At 38.8% G+C, this 27598-nt stretch overlaps 4 protein-coding genes and 1 pseudogene across 5 annotated transcripts in view; all 5 read right to left on the bottom strand.

Annotated features, from left to right (window-relative positions):
- Positions 1-1106: 1106 nt before the first annotated feature.
- LOC310830483 (olfactory receptor 14A16-like) lies at positions 1107-2063 on the bottom strand (the record flags this gene model as incomplete). The annotated part of the gene is made up of 1 exon (XM_083710263.1): positions 1107-2063. One exon carries the CDS (start codon positions 2061-2063, stop codon positions 1107-1109), a length of 957 nt encoding a protein of 318 aa, XP_083566389.1.
- A 7001-nt stretch (positions 2064-9064) lies between these two features.
- On the bottom strand, positions 9065-9928 carry LOC310830810 (olfactory receptor 14I1-like; the record flags this gene model as incomplete). The annotated part of the gene is made up of 1 exon (XM_083710646.1): positions 9065-9928. The coding sequence occupies one exon, from the start codon at positions 9926-9928 to the stop codon at positions 9065-9067; it is 864 nt and encodes a 287-aa protein (XP_083566772.1).
- A 3515-nt stretch (positions 9929-13443) lies between these two features.
- Positions 13444-14382, bottom strand: LOC310830809 (olfactory receptor 14A16-like; the record flags this gene model as incomplete). Its single annotated transcript, XM_083710645.1, has 1 exon — positions 13444-14382. One exon carries the CDS (start codon positions 14380-14382, stop codon positions 13444-13446), a length of 939 nt encoding a protein of 312 aa, XP_083566771.1.
- Positions 14383-18080: 3698 nt separating this feature from the next.
- LOC310830808 (olfactory receptor 14A16-like) overlaps positions 18081-27598 on the bottom strand; it is an 11844-nt pseudogene continuing 2326 nt past the window's right edge. The window contains exon 2 of the transcript in view: positions 18081-18670. The product of the transcript in view is annotated as an olfactory receptor 14A16-like (transcript). The remainder of the gene's footprint in view (positions 18671-27598) is intronic.
- Positions 25488-26435, bottom strand: LOC310829625 (olfactory receptor 14A16-like; the record flags this gene model as incomplete). The annotated part of the gene is made up of 1 exon (XM_083708331.1): positions 25488-26435. One exon carries the CDS (start codon positions 26433-26435, stop codon positions 25488-25490), a length of 948 nt encoding a protein of 315 aa, XP_083564457.1.

Raw genomic sequence — 27598 nt, 5'->3', positions numbered from 1 at the left:
AGCCTTTTCAGTGGTGCTGAAACAATGTAAGTATGGTGAAAGATTAGCTTTTCTGGGGAAAGTATTTAAACCAAGAAGTGCAACAAGCATGGACACCAAACACCACATAACTGGTGTCTGATGGAAGAGCACTTCATGTGAAGGCATGTGTAATAGGAAGTGGTATTTCAGATAGTCAGATCCAGGCGCACCGGGTATAAGGGGCAGAGGAGGCTTCAGCTCCCCCACTATTTTTCAGCAGGGGGCAGTGCCCCACAATATTGGGGGGGGGGAGGGCTGCCACCAATCTCTGCCACCGCTGCACAATGTCCGTGCACCCCAGCCTCTGCCCAGCAGCCTGGAAGCACAGGAGCCGGGCAGCAGCTGGGACAAACAAACATGAAGATCGCCCTCTGTGCATCCTGCCGGGCAAGCTGGGTAGAGTCACGTGACATGTCACGTAGCCTCACCCCCTCAATGGGGAGCGAGTCGGTGCCCCTGGTCAGATTCCTAGCTCTTTTGGGCCTTACTGGTAAGAATTGTAGGAATTTAAATCCCAGTACTTCTGCCCTAAAACAAAAAGGACTCTCTTTCTTTCTTTCTTTCTTTCTTTCTTTCTTTCTTTCTTTCTTTCTTTCGATTATGAAATAATTATAAGTCCATACCTTTTAAAAAAACCACACCAAATCCACCATTGCTACTACAGAACATATACTATTAAGAAGATATCTACTTGCTGTAAATGGGCCAGAATATTTCTACTCCATGTCAATTTTGCATATACACAATGATTTATTCATCAAACCACTCACTTTTAATTTTTTTTTTTTACTAAAATCCAATTAAAATTGTAGGTTTGTTCACCTGAGGTATCCATTTTGCCCCTAAAATGTGCATTTTGTTTGTTTAAATTGTCTCTCACCCTATTCTTTATGCACCTTTTCATTAAAACAAACATATTCTTGCACATTTATTTGACCTGCCACTGCATTGCAAAAATTGGAGAAATGCACTATCTCACTGAGAGTCATGTTCCAATCGATTAGGAAGTCAGGGACTGACAAAGTATGGTGAGTGATGTTAAAATGCAATCCAAAATAATTTATTATCCCTCCTTAATGCCCATATCAAAACACAGTAGATTGCAAAATGATTTTCATTTGATGCTTGGAACATGGTTTCCATCCAAAATGTTTTGACAGTGCTGATCTGATCTCTTGATTTCTCATGCTATAAATCACTGGATTCATCATGGGTGGCAACATAGAATATAGCACAGAAATCATCATGACCAGATCTTTGGGGGCATTTTGAGTTGGGCACAAATAGCCAAGGGTGCCAGTGCAGATAAATAAGGAGACAACAATGAGGTGTGGCAAGCAGGTAGATAAGGCTTTCTTCTTCCCTTGCACTGAGGGGATTCTTAGTACGTTGGTGAAAATCTGAACATAAGAAAAGATTATGAAGATAAAGCAACTGAAAGCTTCACATGCTGCAAATACATTGATCCCAACTTCTGTCATATAATTGTCATTACAGGAGAGCTTCAGCAATTGTGGGATTTCACAAAAAAACTGGTTGAGAACGTTAGAGCAGAAAGTGATGGAAAATGTGCCCCCAGTGTGTAACATAGCATTGAAAAGGCCAGTCATCCATGCACTAGCTGCCATTTGGATGCAGGCTCTCATGTTCATCACTGTCTCATATCGTAGTGGATTGCAGATGGCGACATATCGATCATAAGCCATGACTGTGAGGAGGACCAGGTCAGTCACTGCAAAGAAGATGAGAAAAAAGACTTGGGAAACACATTCTGGATATGAAATCAACCTGGTGTTCATGAGGGAGTTGCTCATGGCTTTGGGGACATTGATGGAGATGTTGCCAATGTCTGCGATGGATAAATTCATCAAGAAAAAGTACATTGGTGTGTGAAGTTGACGGTTGAGGGTTATGAGTATGATTATGAGTAGATTTCCCATGACAGTAGCCAAATAAATCAGAAGAAATATCACAAAGTGTAAAATTTGCAGCTCCCGCATATCAGAGAATCCCAGAAGAAGAAAATTGGTCTCATTTGACATCATCTACCCTGTGGGAAGAAGGAGAGAAAGAACTGATAGAATTTGGAGGTGCCTGATCCTTGATATAAGAACTCTGCTGGATGAAACCAAAACCTTATTCAGTCCAGCTCATTTTTTTTCTTTAGTAGATAAGCGGTAAACAAGGGCAAAAGCCTTCTTCCACATTTGCTGCTGGCACCATATGCAGCTAGGAATATAGGAAGCTGAGTCACACCTATCTTAATCAATACAGTGGTACTTCAGGTTACAGACACTTCAGGTTACAGACTCTGCTAACCCAGAAATAGTACCTTGGGTTAAGAACTTTGCTTCAGGATGAGAACAGAAATCGCACAGCGGCGGTGCAGTGGCAATGGAAGGCCCCATTAGCTAAAGTGGTACCTCAGGTTAAGAACAGTTTCTGGTTAAGAACGGACCTCCAGTATGAATTAAGTTCTTAACCTGAGGTACCACTGTATTGTTTACACAGGCTGACACGATTCAGAGCAGAATCTTTTCTAGCCCTACCTAAAGTTTTATTGTTATCCATTAATCATTGGCCCAAGAAATAAGGACATTCATGTGCAGTTGGCCCATAAAAAGTCATATTTTGGTATCACAATGAATCAAATTAACCATCATGTCATTTGAATTGATTCACACATTCAGACACCATTTGTTAAAATTTAAAGAAATCAACTACTTAAATGTTTGTGTGCCCTAGCTCATATTCACTGTTTCAAAAGAAGTTATCAATGAGAACAACGGCAAACACCACCTTTCCAATCTTTTGAGCACTATCAGCAGGACAGATCCTCCCACATTTGCTGAGTGCAGAACAAGTGTTGAATTTGGAACCGATAATTGAAGGAAGCCAAGACTCAGGAATATAAATAAAGTAGACATAAAAAAAGAATATGAGACAGGGAGAATGTAACAGAGAAAGATTTGGAACAAATGACCCATAATATCTGACTTGCTCCATATCATCTGTTACCTGAACATTTGTCTTTTAAAAAAAACCACAACCTGCATTCATCAATATATTTTCAAATGCTCTTAGGTAATGGTCAGTTTAGACCCTCTGGCATAATTGATCTGTATCTCCCCAGCACCATTCTGTGCGAGAAAGAGAGGGGGGTGAGAAAAGGGGCTGCAGAAGGAAAGAGTGGATGGCCCCATGCAATTTTGTCTCTCACACTGTCCTCCACTGGCATAGTCCCCAACCATTGCTAGCATCCAGCATCTTTTTAGTTACCCCAAGGAAATGTGATAATAATAAGGGGGAAATGTTTTTCACTCTCCTGCCATAAAGCAAGAGGAGAGACATGTAGAAATTCCTTAGTTCTTAGATCAGGACAGTAGCTTCATCTTGTACAAGAACCATGAAGTCATAAAAAGAATTGAAAATTATTATTTTTAAAATCAAGAGTATGTATCTGCCTCTAATTGTGAATATGGGAAATGCATCATTAATCATCAGTAGTTTTACCACTGCCCTTCAAATTCACCAGCCCTTAGTACTGAACAGGTGGCTCTCCATCACCCAAAATTAAAGCATAAAACAGTGAATGGTTTAAAGTAATACCTGCCAATTTAGTACTTTTAATGTCTTAACTGCAGCATCGTGGAGTGCAAAGGGGCTTTGTAGGCAATCAAGTCCATCCATTTAGTGGAGGAAATTCACAGCTAGTGCATTCCTAATACGTACCGCTATGAGCTTCGGATTTGAAATATACATCTAATTGACTGTCTTCCACTGATTCTAGTATTCAAGTCCGCCAAGGAGGTATATATGTGTGCATGTGACTGAAGCTGTTTTGATTGTTGCAACATTTCTTCCTTTTTTGTTTCAGAGCACTTGAGAAACTTGTTGCCTTGGGACCACTATGTCTCAGCGTACAAGATCAACTGGGAAATTATCTTTTATAAATAGAGGGGGAAAGTGCTTTTAGTTTATTATAATTCTCTTAATTCTATTCCTCTTAAGTGGTTCAAATCTGTAGGAAAGACAAATTAACCCTTTAAAATACTCTGAAGAGGCGCTCAATTGGTTCTCAGCAACTTCTTGTGCATATTTTAAACTATGTTTCTGAGTACATTAAGTTTCTGAAGGAATCTAGTATTTGTGGGGGGGGGGGATATCAAAAAGTTCCCTTCCAGAGATATTTCACTTTCAAGAGAAACCACTGTTGATGACAGTCAAACTTCCAAAGAGGAGCAGAAGTAAGGAAATGAAATTACCACTAGTCTTTCAAGCAGACAACCTATTAAGAAGGATATTGTGGACAGGAATCTTCTGACACTCTGCAGGCTGGTGCAACCTCATGCCAGGTAGCGTCAGGCCCATGGCAAGTCCTGTGGCATCTCCCAATTCTTCCCTGAGGCTGAGGAGGAGGAGGAGGACGACAGCTGACAAATGGGCAAGGGGGAGGGAGGGGGCAAGTGACCAGTCAGGCAAGGAAGGTGTCAGCAGCAAGAAGAGCAACAAGGCTGGCAGCATGGAGGGAGTGCCTCAAATTGCCCTCCCACAATGTTGAGAGGTTATGCCATTATCCACTTCCCACTTCCTTTCTGCGTGGAGGTTCTCTAGCATTCTCTCCCTGCCACCTGTCTTTGACTCTCTCTTCCTCCTCCTCCCATTTTGGGACAAGCCCACTTCCAGGCATGCAAAAAGCTTCCACCGCAGCCTAGACTTGTAGCAGTTACCCCCCTGCCTGTATATGAGAGCATGCAGTGGGAAAGGGTAGAGCATCTTTTTTAAAAAAATGTCTTGATATTCCAGGGCCACAAAATCTGCATTTGCTCATTTTTTTGCAATTGGGTATAGGGCAGGGCAGGGAGGATGAGATGGCAACCCTGCTCATGTGCATGATTCTGTAGGGCAAATGATATATTTTATTTAGAAAAAATTATACATTGTTTGTTTGTTTTAAAAAATCAAATCAGTTTACAAAAGAATAAAAAAAATATTGGCAAAAGCAGTTAAAAACAACTATTTAAACATTCAAAAAAATAGAATCAGCAGACTAAAAACAGACTGAAACAGACTAAAAACAGACTGAAATAAACATTAACCTTTTAGATCTCTGGGAAGGTTTGCCTAAACAAAAATGTTTACAGCAGGTGCCAAATTGAGTGCAGTGAATCCACAGCATGTCTTTGGGAATGTGCATAGCACAGCTGAATGCTGTGCATTTCCTGACAATACACAAATAATTTGGTTGGTATGCATAGTGTGAAATAAACATGCTTTTTTCTATAGTTATTCAGAAGTGCCGATCTTTGCTCCCTGGGCTGCTTCTGTCACACTGCCTAATGTTATCTGACTCACCACACACACACAACAATGATGAGCAAAGAAGCAGAAATAATATATGATTTCATGAGGCTAGATAGACAAGTAGTCTGTCCCTGTTTAAGGCAACTCTAGGTATAGGTTATCTAGATATGGGTATATTTCTCTTAGGAAATTAAGTTGTGAAACACACTAGCACAGGATCATAAAATGATGGTTCTCATCTGATGCTTGGAACATAGTTTTTCCATCCAAAAAGTTTTGACAGTGCGGATCTGATCTCTTGATTTCTCATGCTATAAATCACTGGATTCATCATGGGTGGCAACATAGAATATAACACAGAAATCATCATGACCAGATGTTTTGGGGCTTTTTGAGTTGGACACATATAGGCAAAGGTGCCAGGGCAGATAAATAAGGAGACAACAATGAGGTTTGGCAAGCAGGTAGACAATGCTTTCTTTCTTCCCTGCACAGAAGGGATTCTTAGTATGTTGGTGAAGATCTGTACATACGAGTAAATTATAAAAATAAAGCAACCTAAATCTACAGATTCAAGAAATACAAGGACACCAACTTCTGCCATATAATTGTCATTACATGAGAGTTTTAGCAATTGTGGAATTTCACAAAAAAACTGGTTGAGAACGTTAGAGCAGAAAGTGATGGAAAATGTGCCCCCAGAAAATATGGGTGACCATTGAGACTGCAGAGTGCAGAACAAATATGTAATGGCTAGAATAACACACCTTCCGTCTTCTACCACCTTGCAACAGTAAGGAAAGCTCAACCCTCCAACCTCTGAAATTCTTTTAAAAAATCCCAACTGCCCTCCAAATGACAGAAACAAGATCCTCTTTTGTTGAAGGAGAAAAGCTTTTGAGAAGTAGAGATCAGTGAGAATCGCTCAGCCGGTAGAGCTTGAGACTCTTAATCTAAGGGTCATGAGTTGTATTCCTGCATTGCAGAAAGTTGGACTAGATGGCCTTTGCGGTCCCTTCCAAGTCTGCAATTCTTCGATTCTGTGATTCAGCAAACACTATCTTAAGCTAGGTTTCAAAACAAGGGAATGCTACATAGCCTTACTTGAAAGTCTACCATCAAAATCTATAAGGTGTCCTTCAGGGAAAATGTATTTTGACTGTGAAATAGAGTACTATAGCATTCATTCTCTTTCAGGAATCTACTATATGGAGCAAATTCTCACCACTCTATGCCCCATTTTCCTGGTGTCACCATTGGTCATATTTCTGTTACTTTGGAGAATGTGAGGGTGATTCTCATATTTTTGGGAAGTTACAGCAGACTCTTATTCATGACTGCTGAGAAGTAAGCCCAGTGATTTTTATGGGACTTACTTCCATGTAAGTACTATAGGATTGCACCTGACCTAATCACAATCTGAAAGTGTAGGCCTATGTAATGGGACATTGGATTTTTTAAAAAAGTGTTTGAATCTAAGCTTTATTTTCCTTTTCTCTGCAGAAAAACTGTGAAATATACACCTCAGTAAGATTTTGACATTTCCCCCCCCGACTAGGATGGCAGGAATAATGAAACACAAATAATGAATCATTAGCATCTACAAACTGTTTTAATTAGTCTCTGAGGGAAATAAGGAGAACACACAACACACATTCTATACAACTCATTTAATGTGAGACTTGGAAGATTTTCAGGGTCAATGCTAGGTGAGCATGATTTATTAAAGTTCTCATCTGCTGAGGATTCAAATTCTGAATTAACTATTGCAACTATTTTTAAATGGTACACTTATTTTATTTCTCTGAAGAGAAATAAGAGGGGAAATAGGTGAACATTATTGAGATAATGCTTTCCAATCAATATAATGAAGTGTAATTATCAAGGCAGTTTTTCAGGTGTTTGTGGTCTTGATGGAAGAATTTAGCTTAACTGTTCCTCAAGGGACAGTCTTATACCTTTGAACTAATTTAGCTGAGCACAATGGACTGTGAAATAATGAGGGGAAATGTACTTTTCTTTTAGAAATGATGTAATGCTTACAACAAACAGCTACTGAAATATTTGAAGTGTCAATTCCAACCAAATTATTTTATTCAAACCCTTCTTAATTACAGCCATAGATTAATCTCTTCACAAACTTTTCCAGCTTCTGCCTTCAACTGATATTTGAGTACATCAGCAATAAATCTAAATGTATCATGAGTGAAATTTCAGAATGATATAATCCTGAAGGGAAGGGGGGTCTAGACATGGATAACAGATGGCAAACATAAAGGAATATAAGAAAGTGAGAAAAAATGTTGGATAGATACCACAAAACAGGTATCATTGAGTAAGTCCTTTGGATTCATTACTATGCCACACACAGGAAGCTGAGGTCAACGAGAAACAAAGAGTTGAACTGGGCATCAAAGGCAAGGACAACACAGGAACATTCCAGAAGCAGGAAGATCTTATTGTTTGAGGAAAGCTCCAGCCCAAACAGGAAATTGTCCAATGCTCCTCCAGCCCAGAAAGACAGCTTCACTTTAAATTATTTGTGGGTGGGTGGTAGAGGAGGAAATGGTTTTTCATTACATCAGAGTATGCACTGTTAATATACAGCAGTATTAGTAATGTTATTATTATTATTATTATTAATAATAATAATTTATATGCCACCCATCTGACTGAGTTTCCCCAGCCACTCTTGGTGGCTACCAACAAATTAAAACACAGTAAGACATCAAACATAATAACTTCACTATACAGGGCTGCCTTCAGATGTCTTCTAAAAGTCAGATACTTGTTCATTTCCTTGACATCTCACAGGAGGGTGTTCCACAGGGCAGGTGCTACTACTGAGAAGGTCCTCTGCCTGTTTCCCTGTAACTTCACTATTCACAGTGAGGGAACCTCCAGAAGGCCCTCAAAGGTGGACCTCAGTGTCCGGGCTCAACGATGGGGGTGGAGATGCTCCTTCAGATATGCAGGGACAAAGCCATTTAGGGCTTTAAAGGTCAGCACCAACATGTTGAATTGTACTCAGAAATGTACTGGGAGCCGATGTAGATCCTTTAGGACTGGTGTTATATGATCCTGGCAGTTGCTCCCAGTCATCCGTCTATTCCAACACTTGACTCCTCGTATTGATTTGATTTATATTATATTATATTATATTATATTATATTATATTATATTATTATTATACGAAGCAGGAATAGCCAACATTGTGCCCTCCAGTGAACAAGTAGTCTTAAACCATTTTAGTCTCAGGACCCACTTTTAACCCAAATATGCATCAGAGGACCCATTTTTAAAATGTTCAGAATTTGTTTTTAAAACCAAGATGTGTGCCTTCCTTATTACAGTTATTATCCAGTTATTATCCAGTGTTAAACCCTCATAGAGTGTAATAAAAAACACCAAAGTTTTGTTCCATATACTTTGAACCTCTGATGGGGAGTGAGGGGACACTGGGCAGAGTTCCCTGAACAATAATACCTTGCTGCTGTGAAATCTCAAATGCTACCACAGTCAGTTAATTGTAGACCTCTTCACAAGGGTGAATTTTATCTATTAATGCACCCCAAATACAAGTCATGTTACCCAGCACCCATCTTCAGTGAGGATATCTCTCTCAGTCTCCTTCAGGTTTTTATTTTATTTTATTAAAAAGATAAATATAGGAAAAGTTTAAGCAGCACTTATTTTCCACCAGCTACATTATTAATAAATAATTACAATTTGAGAATTTTCATGAAGAAGAAAATGCTGAAGTGAGCAGTGACAATTGGACAATTGTCTTCCCAGGAGATTTCCGGGCAATCAGTTTCCAGAGTCCTCCTTTGATATCCTTGTTTCGCATGCTATATATTATTGGATTCATCAATGGAGGCACAACACAATAGGCTACAGCAGCAATCAGATCCATCAGTGATGGAATCCTATTGACTGGCCGCATGTAGGCAAAGACGCCAAAGAAGTAGAACATGAATAGTACAATTATATGGGGCAGGCAGGTAGAGAAGGCCTTCTGCCTTCCTTGTACAGAGGGGATTCTCATCACTGCTTTAAATATCTGCACATAAGATGCAAGGATGAAAAGGAAGCATCCAAAATATAAACAGCCAGTCAGACCAATAGCTCCAACTTCAAGAATATACAAGTCAGAGCAGGATAGTCTGAGCATCTGTGGTATTTCACAGAAGAACTGGTTGATGACGATGGAGCAGAAGGGACTTGCAAATGTGGCCCCAGTGTGCAATGTTGCTGTTAGAAGGCCAAATGTCCATGCAAAGCATGCCAGTTGAATGCATCTGCCTCTGCTCATTACGGTTTCATAATGCAGTGGATGACAAATGGCAACGTAGCGGTCATAGGCCATGACTGTCAAGAGGAAAAATTCACATGCACCACAGAGAACAAATGAAAATAACTGAACAACACAATGAGCATATAGGATCACTCTAGTCTTCATTAAGGAATTTGTCATGGCTTTGGGGATAGTGGCTGAAATGTATCCAAGGTCAACAATGGATAGATTTAGGACAAAGAAATACATTGGGGTATGGAGGTGGACATTGAGAACTACCGTGGCTATTATGAGAATATTTCCCATTAAGGCAACAAAATATATTATGAGAAACATTATGAAGTTTAGTTTGGGCAGTTCTTGAATCTCAGAGAAACCCACAAGTAGAAAGAATGTTACTGTGCTTGTGTTGGACATTTTCTCCTCAGGAAACTCAGCTGCTTCTGGAAAGGAAGATAGCCATGAAGTCATGCAGAAAGTGTTAGACTATTTGGACAGGTCTCCGTGAAGGATTTTTCCTGTCTTTAATTTTTTAGTATAAATAACTCACAATTATTCATCAGTTTTTTTATGGGGAAAGTGAGGGAATTTGAAAAGATGTGAATTGAAGATGGGTACTTTTGTTAATATGTTAAATGAGACACTGAAAAGAATCATGTGATGAATTTAAAAAGACTAGCAGACTAGGGGGCAATCCTGTGGCAAGATCTACGGGGATGAGCAGTTTAGGATGCTGCAGAGCTCCAACACAGCTCCAGGTCAGCTGGCTGATTCCTTGCTCCTAACTTGGCTCAGTCAAATATAGGCTCGTGTAAATCTTAAGAAGTGGATATTCTTCCAAAGGGCAAAATCCTATGGCTTGATCCTCCAGGATGCATGGAGTTTGGATCCAGCATATGTCCAGCTGAGCTGGTAGGTTCCTGGCTCAGTCAGGCTAGCAACTTCTGTAAAATGAAAGGGATTTATGAGAAATTCTACATCCATGAAAAAAGGAACACTACTCAGTTGATTTACACTTAAAGTCATTATGCATTTTTCAAATTCTATGTGAATTATCACAAGCTAATGTGTTGCTTTAGATAAGGTGCCTCTTTCACAGAAGGACACATGTGCAATAGCCCTCTCCCTACTTGTCTTTCCCCATCAACTGACATTCAGAGACAGACTTATCTTCCATGAATTTGTCTACTCCCCTTTTTAAAGCCATGCAAGGAGGTGGTCATCTGTACTATGTTAAGAAGTATTTTCCATTGCCATTTCTGAATCTTCCAACATCCAAAACTGGATAGCCCCAGGTTCAAGTATTATGAAAGATGGAGAAACCTATTTACTTTCTCCACACTATGAATAATTTTATACAGTTCTGTTATGTCCCCCCCAACTCAGCTTTGTTTCCTAAGTTGAAACTTCTTTCCCTCCCCCATCCAAATATTATAACCAAACCCCAGAGGGTAGTTGTTCCTGAATCTTGAACATTTTGGTTGCCATCTGTTTCAGCATATGAAAACAGGGTGCTGTTTGGTTGAAATAGCAAAGGCATAGCAAAGGAAGACATATTTCTAAAATGGTGTGCTATTGAAGGACAAGTAATAATGTAGAATGGAATAAAGAGTGGATGGGGGATTAACAAATAGCAAAATAATTGAATAGAGAGGTAGATAGCAAAGAAAATTGAGAAGTCCAATTGCAGAGTGAGAGAGAAAATGAGAAAACTTACTCTTTTATCTTTATGATTTTCTTCCATTAGTACATCTTCAGTTTCTCTCTGCAGTGTCTTCATGTACAGCTTTTGAAGGAAATGTACATCTATAGGTTTGACATCCTTTCTTTCTCTAGCTCTGACCAGAACAAGGGCAGGGGCACTGCACTGGAAGAAGCCATATTAATTTCTCTTATACTATATTTGGTTGTATAAATTGGATCAGAAATGTGTTCCCTGGAGACTGACAAAGCTCAGAAGTGAGATGCTTCTTAGTAATGACAACAACAAGCAAACCGCACACACAGCTTTATGGTGGCCCATAGACCCAAAATACACAGTACAGCAATAGAATATACTTACAGTTATGAGGTGTAAGTTTGACCTTGCTAGCCAACAGGGGAGCTTTATTGGCCACGTTTTCTGCATGTTTTCATAAACGATTCATAAACCATCAAAAAGTAAACAACCAATGTAAGCATTTCCAGATAAATCATAATAAACAAAAAATAATATCAATAACAGCAATACCCCATCCCAAGAGTCTTTTCAGCAGCCATAGGTGGAGTCAGTCAGGGCCCCAGCCAGGTGGGAAAAGATCTGCAAAGCAAGAAGCAGGTCTTCCAGGACTCATGTAACAATTTGTTTTTTTAATGAACTTTATGTTGTAATGACTCATTGCAATTTCCCTTTTGTTTCAACTTTAAATAATTACATAACATGATTAAAGTTAGTCATTAAGGTGTCATTGGAATCTCTGTAATTTTTATACTAAAATTATTCAGTGTACAGCATTTGCCCATTTCTTATTCCTGGCTGAGAATCACGTCAAGGCTTGCTTTTCCAGCTGTCATTCATGGTATCTCTAGAACCAACAATGGGGACAGAGCACCTCTGCTTCAAGAATTCATTCTGTGTAGGGCACCAATGGACGATTTCCTCAAAAAGCAAATTACACCTTCATAAGGATTTTCCTTAGGGCTACAGAAGTGGTTAAATTTTCTCTCTATGCCCCCTCTGATCCCCTCAATTCTGAGCTCTTGCTAACTGATGCAATTTGCTTTAAAAAAAAAGTCTGCATGTTAAGTGCAAAGATCGTGTAACTTTTGTCCATGCAGCAGAGAATGCACACCCCTTTTCACTGGGTAACTACAAAGGGTTTGTGTATGTGTTAATGGTTAAACTGAAGGGCTTTTCAATTTCCTGACAGATCTGAACTGCAACATCTCAGCTTTATTGAAATTATTAAATACTGTCAAAGAGGAATACAAATGTAGGGCAAATGTTTTCCTTTTCAAAATACATATGCACACTTTCAGAAATTAGAAGATAGCTTTACTGGCATAAGATATACATTCACAATATACAGTAGTGGAGAAAGATTACCTAAATGTTAGGGTGATGTGAAGTGGAATAAGATGACCATTTACTATGTGTTGGATTTTGGAAGGAAGGAAGGAAGTGGGGAAAAGGGAATCAGTGAAATACAAATATTTTATACAAAATGGATACAATATGGAATACCCTTTGCCTTGATGGAAAGCTTTCTTCTATCAGATAAATATTTGGAGAAATATTCATTTTGAAGGGCAGCCTTTGGATCCAAAACAATATTTTTGCAAAAGGAAGGTTCACCATATCGTCCATACAACTAACATTAGTATGACTGTTGTCCCAACAAGATAAAATGTCTGCCTTCAATTAGCAATTTAGAATGACTAAATAAATAAAGAAATAGCAGACTCATGGGTCCGAATCTGGAGTGGGACTCTAGTGAAGCAGAATAGAGGTACTTTAACTACCGTATTTGTTAAATTTCCACATCTATTTGCATTAGAAGAAAAACTTCCATTGATATGAATGGGAACATTTATCCCCATAGTTTAGATTGGGAACACAGCAAGGGACAAAATATTGCAATCTCTCTATTGTCATGCCAAGATTCAAAACCAGACTGGATGTTCGTTACTATCTTTTTAAAGAATTCTCTCTTTTTTTTTTTAGATGATCATCTAGTTTTGGCCTCAGGTTCTGTTGAAATCCATGTGACTTGTTAGATATCCAACTTCTTTTTTAACTAAAACATCAGTGGACTGGAATTATACCAGCTCAATTCAAGTTTCTAAATTGTCAGCAGATTTCTTTTCTTATGGCAAAACCTCTGAAGTGCTGCTGTTATCTCTTTGTTCCTCATGCTATAAATGATTGGGTTCATGAAAGGAGGGACCATTGAATACAACACTGCAAGCAAGAAATCCAAGCCTGACGAGGCTCTAAAGGTTGTCCCCAAACAGGCATAGATTCCTGTGAAATAGAACAAGGAGAGCACAGCAAAATGGGGCAGGCAGGTAGAAAATGCTTTTTGCCTTCCCTTTGCTGAAGGAATGGCAAACACAGCTCTGAAAATGTGCACATAGGAAATGATTGTGAAACAAAAACAGCTTATGCATATCAGAACAGTAAAAACAAGAGCCCCGGTTTCAATGAGATACGAGGAGTTGGAACAGGAAAGCTTTAGAAGCTGTGGGATTTCACAGAAGAACTGGTTGATGTTATTGGAGCAGAAAGGGATGATAAATGTGCAGACAGTGTTCAGTGTTGCATCCAAAAACCCAAAGATCCATGCGCTGGTGGCCATTTTGATACACACTGCCCTGTTCATTTCTCTCACATAGTTCAGTGGATTGCAGATGGCAACATACCGATCATAAGCCATGACTGTCAAGAGGACGAATTCTGATGCCCCAGCCCAAAAGAAGAAGAAGACCTGCGCCATGCATCCATAATATGAAATTCTCTTAGTGTTCATCAGGGAATTAGCCATGGCTTTGGGAACAGTGACTGAGATGAAACTCATATCAATAATATTTAAATTAACCAGGAAAAAGTACATTGGGGTTTGCAGGTGTTTGTTGAAGGCTACAGCAGTTATCACGAGAAGATTTCCTATCACAGCTGCCAAGTAGATGAGGAAGAAACCCAAAAAGTATATAATATGCAGCTCCAGAACATCAGAGAATCCTTTGAGCTGGAACTCATTCACAAAGCTATGGTTGCTCATTTTTTTCTTGGCAAACTGTAGCCAGCCTATAGTTAGTGAAAAAGAAAAATGCTCATTGATACTCTTAATTAATGATTTGAGTCTGCAACTTGGACCCCATGCTTGTCCATCAGTCATAAATAATAGCCCACCAGAGAGTAAGCAAGCCTCCTGCTTTTAACTGCTTGTTCTGGACTGAGAAACTGAATGGCTGTGTGCTATGAAACACCTATGTTGGCAGTACAGCCATAATACAAGACTCTGCTAATTTTAGAGTGCCACAACTTGTGCAGGTTTGGTGTATAAAATATGCACACATATATTATTCTGGTATACACATTTGCAGTTTTAATGAGATGTGAGAAAACAGTCCCAATACTGATTTTTGAGGGGTGGGGTGTCATAGAGTTTCCTGCATATGATTTTATCCTAACAATAAAATCATGGCCTCACAACAGTAAAGATGGGTTGGCGACAGTGGTGAAGGTTTCCTCCATTAATGGATGAACTTGGACCTCATCCTCTTCCTTCTCACAACACAAGGCAAAATTCTTCAGTATCCAATAACCCCCCAGTCTCCATTTCTGGGAGCTTAGAATTGCTCACGTTCTGTACATACAATTCAGAGAAACCACACCATGGACTTTCCTCCCAGAGTATCTTTTGTGGTGCTCATTCAGTAAAATGACAGCAATAGTCTAGACTGCAATTATTCAGAATTTTCATGGCAATATATGGGATAAGCTTTGGTTTCCTCCACTGTGTGAAAAAATTGGAATGTAAAGCTAGTTCCCTAGATAATTAGAGGAAATTCTTTTTTGACAACTTCAGCTCATCATACATTCTGTGTTTGTTCAGTCACAGGTATAAGGTGAATTTTAGCAATATAACTAGTACATTAGAATCTCAAGCTAAGGACTTCTCAAATCCCAGCCATCCTCTCTTAGATTATTTTCTATTTAACCAGGCCAAATATCAAGGATGTGTAACCTGTGTCATTCAATCAGCCCCAGCCAGAATGGTCAGGGACAATGGAAGTTGCAATCCAGCAACATCTGTAGGGCCATCTATGATCCTATCTAGGGTTCCCATCAATTTTCTCTGAGCTAATGACTTTAGATTAAATTAAAGGAATAAATTATACCCATCTAGAATTTATTATCATCTTCTGAATGCAAAGAACTACTTACCTTATCCAAGGGAAATCCATCTTACCTTGGATCTGTTGCTTATACACATTTGTTTGGCATATTCTGTTCCATTCTCATTCCCATCGGATTATACAACTGCTTGTACTGTGGATCTGGAGAGTATAGCTGGTGTACTATCTTGCATATGTGAAAGAAGATTATCCAACATATATTAGGAAAACAGATTATCATGGTGATGCATCCAACAAGAGAAAGGAACAAAATTATTACTATAATTACTGGTTTACTGTATAGATTTATTCCAAAATTTGTACAATTTTCTCATACTTTCAGTGATCTTTCAGTATTTCTCTATTAAGGTTTTTATATTTATGTAACTTTCACAAATTTAACTTGAGAAATGATCTGTCAATTTATCTTCGGTAATGGAATAAATGTGATACTGAAATCATCTACATTGTGCTCCAGGTCTCTGCTTCTGATTTCCAACTACAGTTGAAGTGTGGTTTTTTGGGGGGAAGGAAAATTATATATGCTCCTTCTGAAACAGTACTTAGAGATTTTTTTTTCCCCAAGAGCTCAGTCCAGATTATTTCCAAAGTCCCAAGAGAATGATCATTATGTCTAAATTATTTGAGAGCCAAAGTGAGAAAAACATGTTATGGAATGCCACTGTTTGCAGAGGACAAAGACAAATGTTCAGGATGGAGCTTTCAAATGATCCATCATGAGTGACAGACTCAGCATATTGCTGTCAGATGTGCAGATTGGTCTACAAAGTTATCCTGGACTGCTTAACTTTGAAATGCAGCTCAAAAAAGTTCAAATATTAAAAAGGGGAGATTCCAGACCATGGTCTGAAGTAATGCGATTAAAAGGCATTGTTGAAGATAATGAGTTCTGGGTCCATCTCATACCTAGATGGAAGACAGCATGGAAATCCTATTTATCACATGATCTTTAGAGTGATCATTGAAGAGTGCCATCTTGAAAGAAAGGCTTTGTATAAATGTCAAGGCTTTAGGGGATTCCTATCCCTCCCCTGGCAGCAGCCAAAAAAGCAGATAAAGACGAAGAGTCCTTACCACGTAATTTATTCAGTATTCATAGAGAGATAAAGAATGTTGTCTCTATTCAATGATGACATTGCTCCAAGTAAAGTTCCACCCCCCCCTACATGTCCCCTATTCCATGTCACTCCTGCATCAGTTAATCTCAGTTTTCTGCTTCTGGGCTCCCTGTTCTAACCCTCAATGCCCATCTGGTCTTGGGAGAGGTGGGGTCAGGAATGCTTTCCAAGGACACTGAGTGGGTGTTTCTCCTTCTTCCTGCTGTTCCTCTTCCAGTACTTCCCAGCTTCTGCCCTCTTCAGCCTCTGAACTATGCCCTTCTGCAAACCACTGTTCTAAATCTATACTGTCCTCTTGATCTCGGGAAGGTTCAGGAGAAGGAGGGAGGGCACCATTCCTCTCCTCTTCAGTCCAGTTCCTGACAATAAATGTAATAGTGAAATTAAGAAGATTATGGGAACAGTTTCACATATTCTTATTCTTCCCTCTTTTCTCCCCAGACTGTTCCCTTGTTCCAGATATCCTGCTCCATATATCATCCCAGACATTTCATGTCCTTTGGTTTCTCTGCCTTTGGTGAATTCCACCTTTGCAGTGTTCAGTTGCTTATGCTCCCTCCCTAAGTTCTATTTGGTGCCTTTTTCAACTGGAAAACCTATGATGTACCTGTGACATTGGGGGTGAGATGAGAAGAAGCTGTGCTGCTCCTTTCCTGAGAACCATATTCAATGAATTTATAAGAAAGTACAGTTTCCTACAGAGTGCAAGGTCAGACTACTACATGGTTAGAGCTGACTTTATACAATCTAGGACTTTGATGCTGCACTACACATCCTCCAATAGGGTTTGTGTGATGTGAGCCTTGGGTTTTTATGTATATAGGTGACTAATGTCAGTGGAAGATTAAAAGATCATTTTTTAAAATTAATTTTATTTATTTCATAAAATTTATATTGTGCTTGACTGTAGAAAACTTCAAAGTGAGTTAAAGAAAGAATAAAACAGCAATATTACTAGTAAAAACAATTAAAACATTTTTTAAAATTAAAAAACCCAGCAATAAACTGAAAACACATCGTCATTTCAATCCTCTGTGTAGGCTTATCTAGCCAAAAATATTTTCAGCAGGCATCCAAAAGAGTACAGTGAAGGCACCTGCCTGATGTCAGTAGGCAGGGAGTTCCACAGTATAGGTGCCACCACTCTAGTATACATATATTTCTTACAAATGCAGAACATATATTATGTGGCGCCTGTAACAGTGATGAACTTTTGACAAAATGCATCCGTTGTTACTCATACTCAGGACTGAACTCAAAGGATTCAAATAACTTCAGTGCAATAGTTTAAATGGGTGAGGATGACTAGATAGATTGATACATGCAAACACATATCTATGTTATGTCCCGTTTCATTCTGGCATTTGCCTATAAAAGTGCATTGTTTCTAATTAAACCTCACAGGGCTGGATACCGGATTCACAGTGGGAAAAGCTTCCTTATTTCCTGTAAGAAACAATGTACTGAAACATTTTGCAAAGTGCAACTTTGATGTCCCTGTTCCTCATGGTATAAATAACTGGATTCATCAGTGGAGGTACTACAGAATATAATACAGAAATCACCAGATCAAGATCTGAAGGTGTACCTGAGACAGGCTTCAAGTAGGCAATGGCACCAGTACTTATAAATAAGGAGACAACAATGAGATGTGGTAGGCAAGTTGAGAAGGCCTTATTCCGTCCTTGAGTAGTAGGGATTCTGAGCACTGACTTAAAAATCTGCACATAGGAAACAACTATGAAACCAAAACAGGTAAAGACTATAAATGCACTGAAAGCAATAACTCCAACTTCAATGAGGTACAAATTATCACAGGAAATTTTCAGCAGTTGTGGAATTTCACAGAAGAACTGGTTGATGCTGTTGGAGCAGAAGGTGATGGCAAAAGTGCTACCGGTGTGTAAGGCTGAGTAAAGAAGGCCAGCTATCCATGCACTGGCTGCCATCTGGATGCAGGCTTTCCTGCCCATCACTGTCTCATAGTGCAGTGGGTCACAGATGGCAACATACCTATCATACGCCATGCCTGTGAGCAAGAACAAATCTGAGATCAAGAAGAAGAACAAAGAATACACTTGTGCAACACACCCAGAAAATGAAATCTCTCTAGTGTTCCAAAATGAATTGAGCTCTGTTCCAGTAACAAGAAGCCGAAAGCACCAGCCTGAAGATGACGAGTGAGACCTCGTCGAAACGTCGCCTAGACACCCCAACTTTTACACGGGAAGACACCCGAGGACACCAAAACCTGCATTCCTGTACCCGTGAAAATCTACGAAAGCAAATATATATATATATATATATATATATATATATATATATATATATGCTTTCGTAGATTATATATATATATATATATATATATGCTTTCGTAGATTTTCACGGGTACAGGAATGCAGGTTTTGGTGTCCTCGGGTGTCTTCCCGTGTAAAAGTTGGGGTGTCTAGGCGACGTTTCGACGAGGTCTCACTCGTCATCTTCAGGCTGGTGCTTTCGGCTTCTTGTTACTGGAACAGAGCGGGATCTCAATGTTTGAGTTCCTATAAATACTGTAGAGGGGGTGTGGTGTCTAGCCTCCAATGTTCTGGGCAGAGAGGAAGTTCCCAGGCTAGTGTGCCTTTTCTTCTTTTGTTCCTTAATTACTTGAGAGATAATTAATTAATTAATTAATTGCACCCCCCTGCAATCCCTACACAGATCTGGCTGACACAAACCACAAAACCACAGCTCGCCCCTATACACGAAGCCAAGCCAAAGCACAACTAAGTGCAATACAGCCATCTTCTCAGGAAAACTCTTCACAAAGTTCAAGAGGTCAAGACACAAAGACTTTAGCAACTAATCCACACCTAATGACCCACCTAAGTGGTACTCAGGATATCACTCAAGAAATCACTCAAGGTATCTCTCAAGTAATTAAGGAACAAAAGAAGAAAAGGCACACTAGCCTGGGAACTTCCTCTCTGCCCAGAACATTGGAGGCTAGACACCACACCCCCTCTACAGTATTTATAGGAACTCAAACATTGAGATCCCGCTCTGTTCCAGTAACAAGAAGCCGAAAGCACCAGCCTGAAGATGACGAGTGAGACCTCGTCGAAACGTCGCCTAGACACCCCAACTTTTACACGGGAAGACACCCGAGGACACCAAAACCCATATATATATATATATATATATATATATATATATATATATATAATTTCATTAGCATTATGGCTAATGAAAAAGCAGGTATATCATCCCCATTATGATGCACAGCTTTATGGAAGAAAAGAGACTTCAAACAATTAGAGTTGCAACCCTATATGCTTTTGAATAGAAATACATAAAATTTTGCTGTGGTTGCCAGGTTGTGGTTTACAACCTTCAAAGACTCAGCTGCTTGAGTCAAAGAAAAGGAAAGCGTTTCAAAAGCCTGAAAATTCTTTTCTGGTTCAGGGTAAAATCTGAACTGGGGAAGAACTGGAGAAGATCTCATGGACCCTCTCATTGCTCCTAAACACAGTTTCCTGCTAACTCTGAGTCAGAACTTTGGTCTATCTAACTGAAAAGTGTCTTCATGGACTGGCAGCAGTTCCAACAAGGATCTCTCAAGTCCCTACATGGATATGGCAAGTACATGGAACTATGCGGGGAAAAGCGATATAAATGTAAAAAGAAGAGCAAAAGACAGAAAATATGCTTTCAGGGACTTTGTTTTAGTCAATCAAAAGGCTCTCAGTTCATTAAAGTTTATGTTCCACCATGCCACAAAGTCTATGCCACAATTCTGTTAAACTCTAAAGTGCCACAGAAATCTATAGGTCATTTCATGTTATACATTTGAAAGCATATCCAAGCTCATTTGAAGCTCATGATTTTCCCCCAAAGAACCTTTAAACATGTGCTTTAAGTGTGAGTTAAGTTTGCTTTCAGTGTATAGCTTGGATCTGCCCTATGTTGGTTTTCCTGCAACAAATTAGACACAACTAACATGTTTGGAAGTATGGCTTAACACCAAGTTTTTGGAAATGGTCACATTGAATAAATTTATAACATATAAAAAAGCCCCCTCCCCCACCTCTATTGTACCTATACATACCAGTAAAGGATACGGTCCTTTTCCTTCAATGGGGATGCCCAATATGCTGCCAACTTTGTTTATTCCCACATATTCCAATGACATTTGCTGGAAAGGAGGCCTGCTGTCCAGTTATAAGTAATACTGATCTAATAAACTCTACTCATTGTTTAACAATTCTTTCAGCAATTTTTATTTTCAAAACTATATAGATCTTAATTCTGATCGTAAAACAGGAGATGGTTTGATTGTTGAATTATATGTGTCATTAAAGAATCAGTATTTGGGAGCTAGTGACTATTTTAGCTAATATATCTAAATTAAGTGTTGAATCGCACAGCTGATTCTTCAGAGTCACTGCATTTGGTGGTGGTGATGGGGGACACAGGTGCACATAGTGTGCTGAAAAAGGGCGCACACACTCCCAGCTGTGCTACTGAAGTCTAACAAATGAGATGAGATGAAGAGATTTGTGAAAATTAAAGACAACATATGTTTGTGTTCCTGTGAGAAGATAAGACACTATGTATGTTTTTGTGTGTAAGAGAGAGTAGAGGAAGTTTGCATTCAGCAAAAGAGAAGTGTGCATACACAGGGCATTAACCCAGACTTTTAAATGGTGCAAATGTGTGCACTCAGAAGTAGATTCCACTGTGTTCAGTCAGCTATATTCACGTACAAAAATGCAAGGTGCATGTGCTTAGGTAAGGGTGCAATCCTAGGTACACATATCTGGCAGTCAGTCACATTGAATTTAAAGGGGATTGCTTTTCAATAATCACAGATCTTTTGCTTTCTGTATGGAGTCCATACCACATGAACAGATGCATGCAGAAACCAGGTTACTGCACTTTACCATAAAAATACACCAGCTACAGAATATTTACTGCCAGTATTAAGCAGTCCAGAGACATCCCAGCTATGAAATGGTAGGTTGTGATTTTTGATGCTGACACTGATTTCAGTCTCTATATTGACTTGACAGTTACACACTGCTTAACACGTATATTAAATATTTCAAGGGTTCAGACTGCTTCACAAATGTTATCTAGGTAATGCTTACAACAATTGAAATATCTAGCCTGCAGTTGCTTTCTCAACGTTAAAGTGCGTTTAGCAGATGTAAGGAGAGGATGTTGTGATGGATTATGTCAGGCCACCTGCCAAGTTTTCTACATTGCAAATTATTCTTTGGCATTTCCTACTGCATGACAATAGGGAAAACACTAGGAGGGAGAGTTTATTCTTTCCTTCTTTTTTACCTTTGCATGCTGCATTGTCATTAGTCTTGCTTGATTTCTTCATTTGTATTTCATGAAAATAAAGTCAAAATCTCTAAAATGAGCTTCTTGATTTTCCATATCTTCTATAGCAATGAGCTGTGTGGGTAAATATGTACCTTGTAGTGACATGGTTTTATGACTCTACACTCTGTATGTGTCCTTGGAGAAACTACAAATCCCAGTAGCATTCAAGAGAAATTATCTATGGATCGAAATGTGTCTTATGTAAAACACATGAGGAGTGTTCCTATTTTTATGACAAAGGAGCACTATACTCTCCCCAAAATATATTGCATCACATACAAGGTAGATATTCTGTGTGGAAAACAATAAATGCAATAGCCTGGCCAGCATGATTGTTCCACTTAAGAAAAAAAAAGTGAGTGACACTGCACAAATTAGGACATTTCAAACAATCCAGATCTCACATATGATTCACATAGTGGATGCTTGTGACTGGTGTCATTCTATTATCACACTGTAGTGTAGCCCAGAGATTTCATAACCTTGACTTTAATGTAGTTGAAAATTCAGTTAGGTCAACTTCACCTCCATTAATTCCTACCACCATTCATATTGAGTAATAGTAAAGTCTTCTGTTCATGTCCATGTTAGTCTCCCCACTGTGATCACATATTGGAATAATATTTCATAATTCTTTTTTTTAGTTATATATCCTTTATGTTCTTTAAGTAACACCCAGTTCTGTATATTTAGGGTTTTCCCAGATCTTGTCCCACTTAAATGGGGTCAGCAGTGATATTTTTCTAGAAAAAGAGGTGCTGGAACTCACCATGAACACCTCCCTTGCAATAGCAATGGTGCCCACCTGATAGGTGCTGGAACTGAGTTCCGATGAGTTCTGGTTGAAGAAAAACCCTGGGGTCAGGGAGATATATATTTGGTGCTGGCCACATACCAGGAAAAGGGCATCTGATAGGTTATATTTCTACACCTGTTGACAATTAAAAACCCCCCCAAAAAACCCTATTGTCTTGGGAAGTGTAAATTAGGAAGCTTTGCCTTTAAATGCAAATTGCTCCACCAGAGGCCTTTCTCCTGGGCATTGTCAGCCAATTGGTGTCAAAGAAAGACAGAACATTTTTTATGTACACAACAACAGCAGCAAGAATACTCATTGCAAAACACTGGAAGTCGCAAGATTTGCCCACCCTGGAAGAATGGCAGATGCAAGTGATAGACTATATGGAGTTGGCAGAAATGACTGGCAGAATCCGAGACCTGGGAGAAGAGTCGGTGGAAGAGGACTGGAAGAAGTTTAAAGATAATTTGCAGAAGCATTGTAAAATGTTTGAATGTTAAAATGATGTTGGATTTAAAGATAATATGGCACTAGTAACATAGTTAAAAGGAATATGCAAAAATGATTAAAAAGAAAAGGGGGAAAAGACCAGAGTAATATTATGTCAAATGTATATAAAATGGCACAAGGGGCTAAGTTATTAAGAATAGTTGAAAATTGATTTGAAAAGAGAAGAAAAATTGGAGACATAATAGGCTGAAACATATAATTATAAATGAGATCTGAAAGAGGGTAAGGATTTGCTGAACTCGATTGTGTAAAAGGGGACACAAAGAAGGGAGATGTGAGGAAGTCAAGAAAGAGGGTTATAGAATTATGAAGTTAAAAATAGTTTTTTTAAATCTTTCTTATGCTTCTATGGTCAGTTTTCTTTTTTTCTCTTTTGATGTATTTTTTTTTTTGTATGTCTGCTTTATTTTCTATTATCTATGTGTGTTTTTTGTAAAATCTTAATAAATATCTTTAAAATAAATAAATAAATGCAAATTGTTCCAAATCTTTTCCCCATTTCTATGATCAGCTAACAATTGCTTCTGGGGTGTTTTATATGTAATTTTTCAATTTCCTCATGTGAAGACTTTAAATTACTTTAAATCATATGTCTGAAATTACTGTATGTTACTTGGTACAAAGCTGAAGACCTATCTTACCCACAGCCTTATTCATCTTGACTCTATGCTATAGATTTTCTAAGCAGAAGGGAATGGGAAGTGACCTGCTGGCAGGTACTGGCAAGACTGAGAAGCACTTCTATCAATAAAGTGAGGCAATTGAGGGCTTCTCTAAAACCACGCTGAAAAACTTCTATCAATGTTCTTTGATCTAACATTGTCATTTGGTGGGATGAAATATATTCTACAAGTTTTGGCGGATTATTTAGCAATGGCCATTTCCGCATAGAGCTAGACTTTCACAGCAGTCCATGCTCTGTTAACCTTCTTATTGAACTGCTGCATTGCATTACACATGGTGTTGCCCTTGAATATGACTAAGAAGCCTTAGTTGGTGCAGAACCTGGCTGCCAGATGGATTCATGTTACTCCAATTATAAGTGGCTGGCACTGGAACTTACCTTTGAAGTGTAACTACCCATATTAGCCTGCTTGTCACATACATTCTTAGGTTAAGGTATTTTGCTGAGTCCTGTCCTCAGCAGAGCTGCTTTTGTTTGTTTATTGTTACGTGTTTTGCATTTTTATAATGTAGACCATCCTATGAACTTGGGCTGAAGAGCAGAACATAAATTTAATAAAATATAATAATTTGCAAGCCCAGTCGCATTGTTGCCAATCCCTGGCTCAGTCTCTACATGTAAAATATGATTAATAATTCAGACAAACAACTATCTGGATTTTAAATGGACACAACTTTATTCATTACAGATATAGGTGGAATTTTGGCTCAGGCATTGAGTGCATATCCATTCCAGCCTCCTACTGGAGGACTGGAACCACAATCAAGTCATGGATGGCAGTGGTCTTATGAATCATTGACCTAGCATTGCACAGCAACACCTTCAGGTCATGTGGGTTTCCCTTGTTGATTCCAGTATCCAACCGGTCAAGACCAGACCCAGAGGCAGGGATAGTCTTCAAATAATGACTAAGCCTGCCTCCTTGGTAATGACATGGTCTGGTCTTAGCGTAACCCCTCCTCCTACCCATGATCACTGAGATTGGATGTCCCAGTGCATCCCCCCTTTGGAGCTTGCCCCATAACTTTCTCAAATGAGAGAGATAAAGAATGCAGAGCCCTCAAATATTCCACAGTACTACCCCACAATATATTTCATTCCTAGTATTATTTATTGTCTGCAGCATGAAGTTTCAGATTCAATGCATTACTTTAAAATATATTTTATTATCAAATAGAAACCAATATATGCACAACGTCCTTCTACCAAATCGAACCTTTTCTAACTGAACAAGATAATCAAAAGACCTTCTCTTAAGATTTGCTGACACAGTTAAGTCTGATTGCACTACATTTGAATGTGTTGGAGGTGAAATAGACAATCTTAAAAGTGGTAGAAGGACAACAATGGAGGAATAACATAGAAAATTGGATGAATGGAACACAGAGCAATCCCTAAGAAATATTAAAATGATTACAGTTCAAGCTGAAAAATTGTAGAGCCAACCATTCACATGCAGAAACAGATACAACGTGGTTTTTATAGAACTCTAAATATACTTTTAGAAGAATGCCCTAAATGTAAGAGTTTCCACAAAGCAGTTTTGATTTCTTTGTTTCTCATGCTGTAGATGAATGGATTCAACATAGGAGGAATTATGGTATATATAACAGAAAAAAATATATCCAGATCAGAAGAAACACTACTGGGAGGCCGTACAAAGGCAAAGATTGAAGTGAACAAAAACACAGTGACAACTGTGAGGTGGGGAAGACAAGTTGAGAGGGCTTTTTTCTTACCATGTACTGAAGGAATTTTGCGCACAGCAGCAAACACCTGCATGTATGTTATGATGATGAAAATGAAGCATCCTATTCCTATAAAAACCCCTATCAAAATAAACCCTGCTTCAACTAGGTAAATGTTAGAGCAGGAGAGCATCAGTAACTTTGGGATTTCACAGAAAAATTGATTGACAGTGTTTGAACAGAAGGTGTTTGCAAACGTGCCACAAGTGTGTAACATGGCATAAAGAAGACTTGTAATCCACACAATGACGATCATCTGAATACAAGCTGCTTTGTGCATTATTGTCTCATATTGTAATGGGTTGCAGATGGCAACAAACCGATCGTGTGCCATTACCATTAGAAGGGAAAGGTCTGATGCTGCAAAGAAGAAGAAGAAGAAAACTTGAACCACACACCCAGAATATGAAATTGACCTGCTGTTCATGATGGAATTGACCATCGATTTCGGTATGATGGCAGAAACGGAGCCAACATCCATCAGTGCCAAGTTTGTTAGGAAAAAATACATAGGTTTGTGCAGATGATGATCAAGGGCTACCGCTGCAACAATAAGAAGATTCCCAGTCACCGTTGTCATGTACATTCCTAGGAACAGAAAGAAGTGTAAGATTTGTAGTTTTCGAACTTCTGAGAATTCTTTCAGCAGAAAGATGGATATGGAAGTAAGATTGCTCATTTTGCCTTGATTAGTTGCATTCATTCTGTAGAAGGAAGAATCTGAGAAGTGTCAACGTGTCAATATTCATTAACCAGTTATTTCAAACAAGTTCCTCATTGCATCTTTCCTACATTTATGTGGAATATTTACCAGGGCACCATTGTTCATTTTAAAGTCAAACAGTATGATGACAGTTGAATCAGCAGCATCATGTTTCAAGTATATATGATACCAATTGAACATGGATAGATGATAGGAAAAGAGAAACTTGATAAATGTCAAGTTTACATCAAATCTACTCAATCCCATTAAAGCATTTTGAAATACCTTTAATAGCAAGATTCGATTTCTCTTGCCAAAGATATGCAAGTCCATGTATCTTCTCCATGAAGTACTTTCAACCTTCCTGTGCCCCTTGCCACAGAACATGTAACTGATGTTTTTTGTCTTTGAAATGTCTGCATATGTAAGGATGCGGGAAAGCAAATTATTTTTGGACTGTTTTGTCAACTTGGGATCTTACTCCCAAGTTGATGAAACAGCTGATCAGAAAACATTGTTGAAACTCTTCAAGTTCATGTTGCTTCTTCTACTTTGTTCAGCAGGCATGATGAAATAAATGCAACAAGTGATTGAAAACATGAAAAATGTTTACAAGTGTTCTGACATTTGTATGTATATATGTACAGTATATGTGTGTATGTGTATTCAAGAAGTCAGTGTTGATTCAGTAGATGATATTGGGGTTTCATACACGATTAATATAACATAATTGTATCTATGTAAGCATGATATGTAGGGCTAAAATTCCTTGAGGTAAATACTGAATCTGAAAGAAGGCCCACATCTCCAGTTCAAATTTTAACATCAGTATTAAAGGAGAACTGGTGTATAACAAACCACAGTTATTTATCTAGTGAAGTGAATGCTCCTTCCCCCTACCCACCACCCCATAGACAATGCTGTTCCATTGAGACAAAGGCAAATGAGATAGATAGCAACTAATGCAACAACTCCTGGATGTCAAGATCCAGATTTTGGGCAAGCACTCTTGGATGAGAGAACCCCAGCAGAGATTTAAATCACAAAACATGCAGCAAAGTAAAGCAAGGTGATACAGGCCATTAGACCTTTAAAACATCCGCTTCTACGTTGCTTCCAAAGTTCACCTCTTCCCTTTG

This window comes from Podarcis gaigeae (assembly GCF_964106915.1).
Source record: "Podarcis gaigeae genome assembly, chromosome: 13".
NCBI lineage: Eukaryota > Metazoa > Chordata > Lepidosauria > Squamata > Lacertidae > Podarcis > Podarcis gaigeae.
Note: the sequence above shows the minus strand (reverse complement) of the source record. Positions and strands in the feature narration are given on the sequence as shown.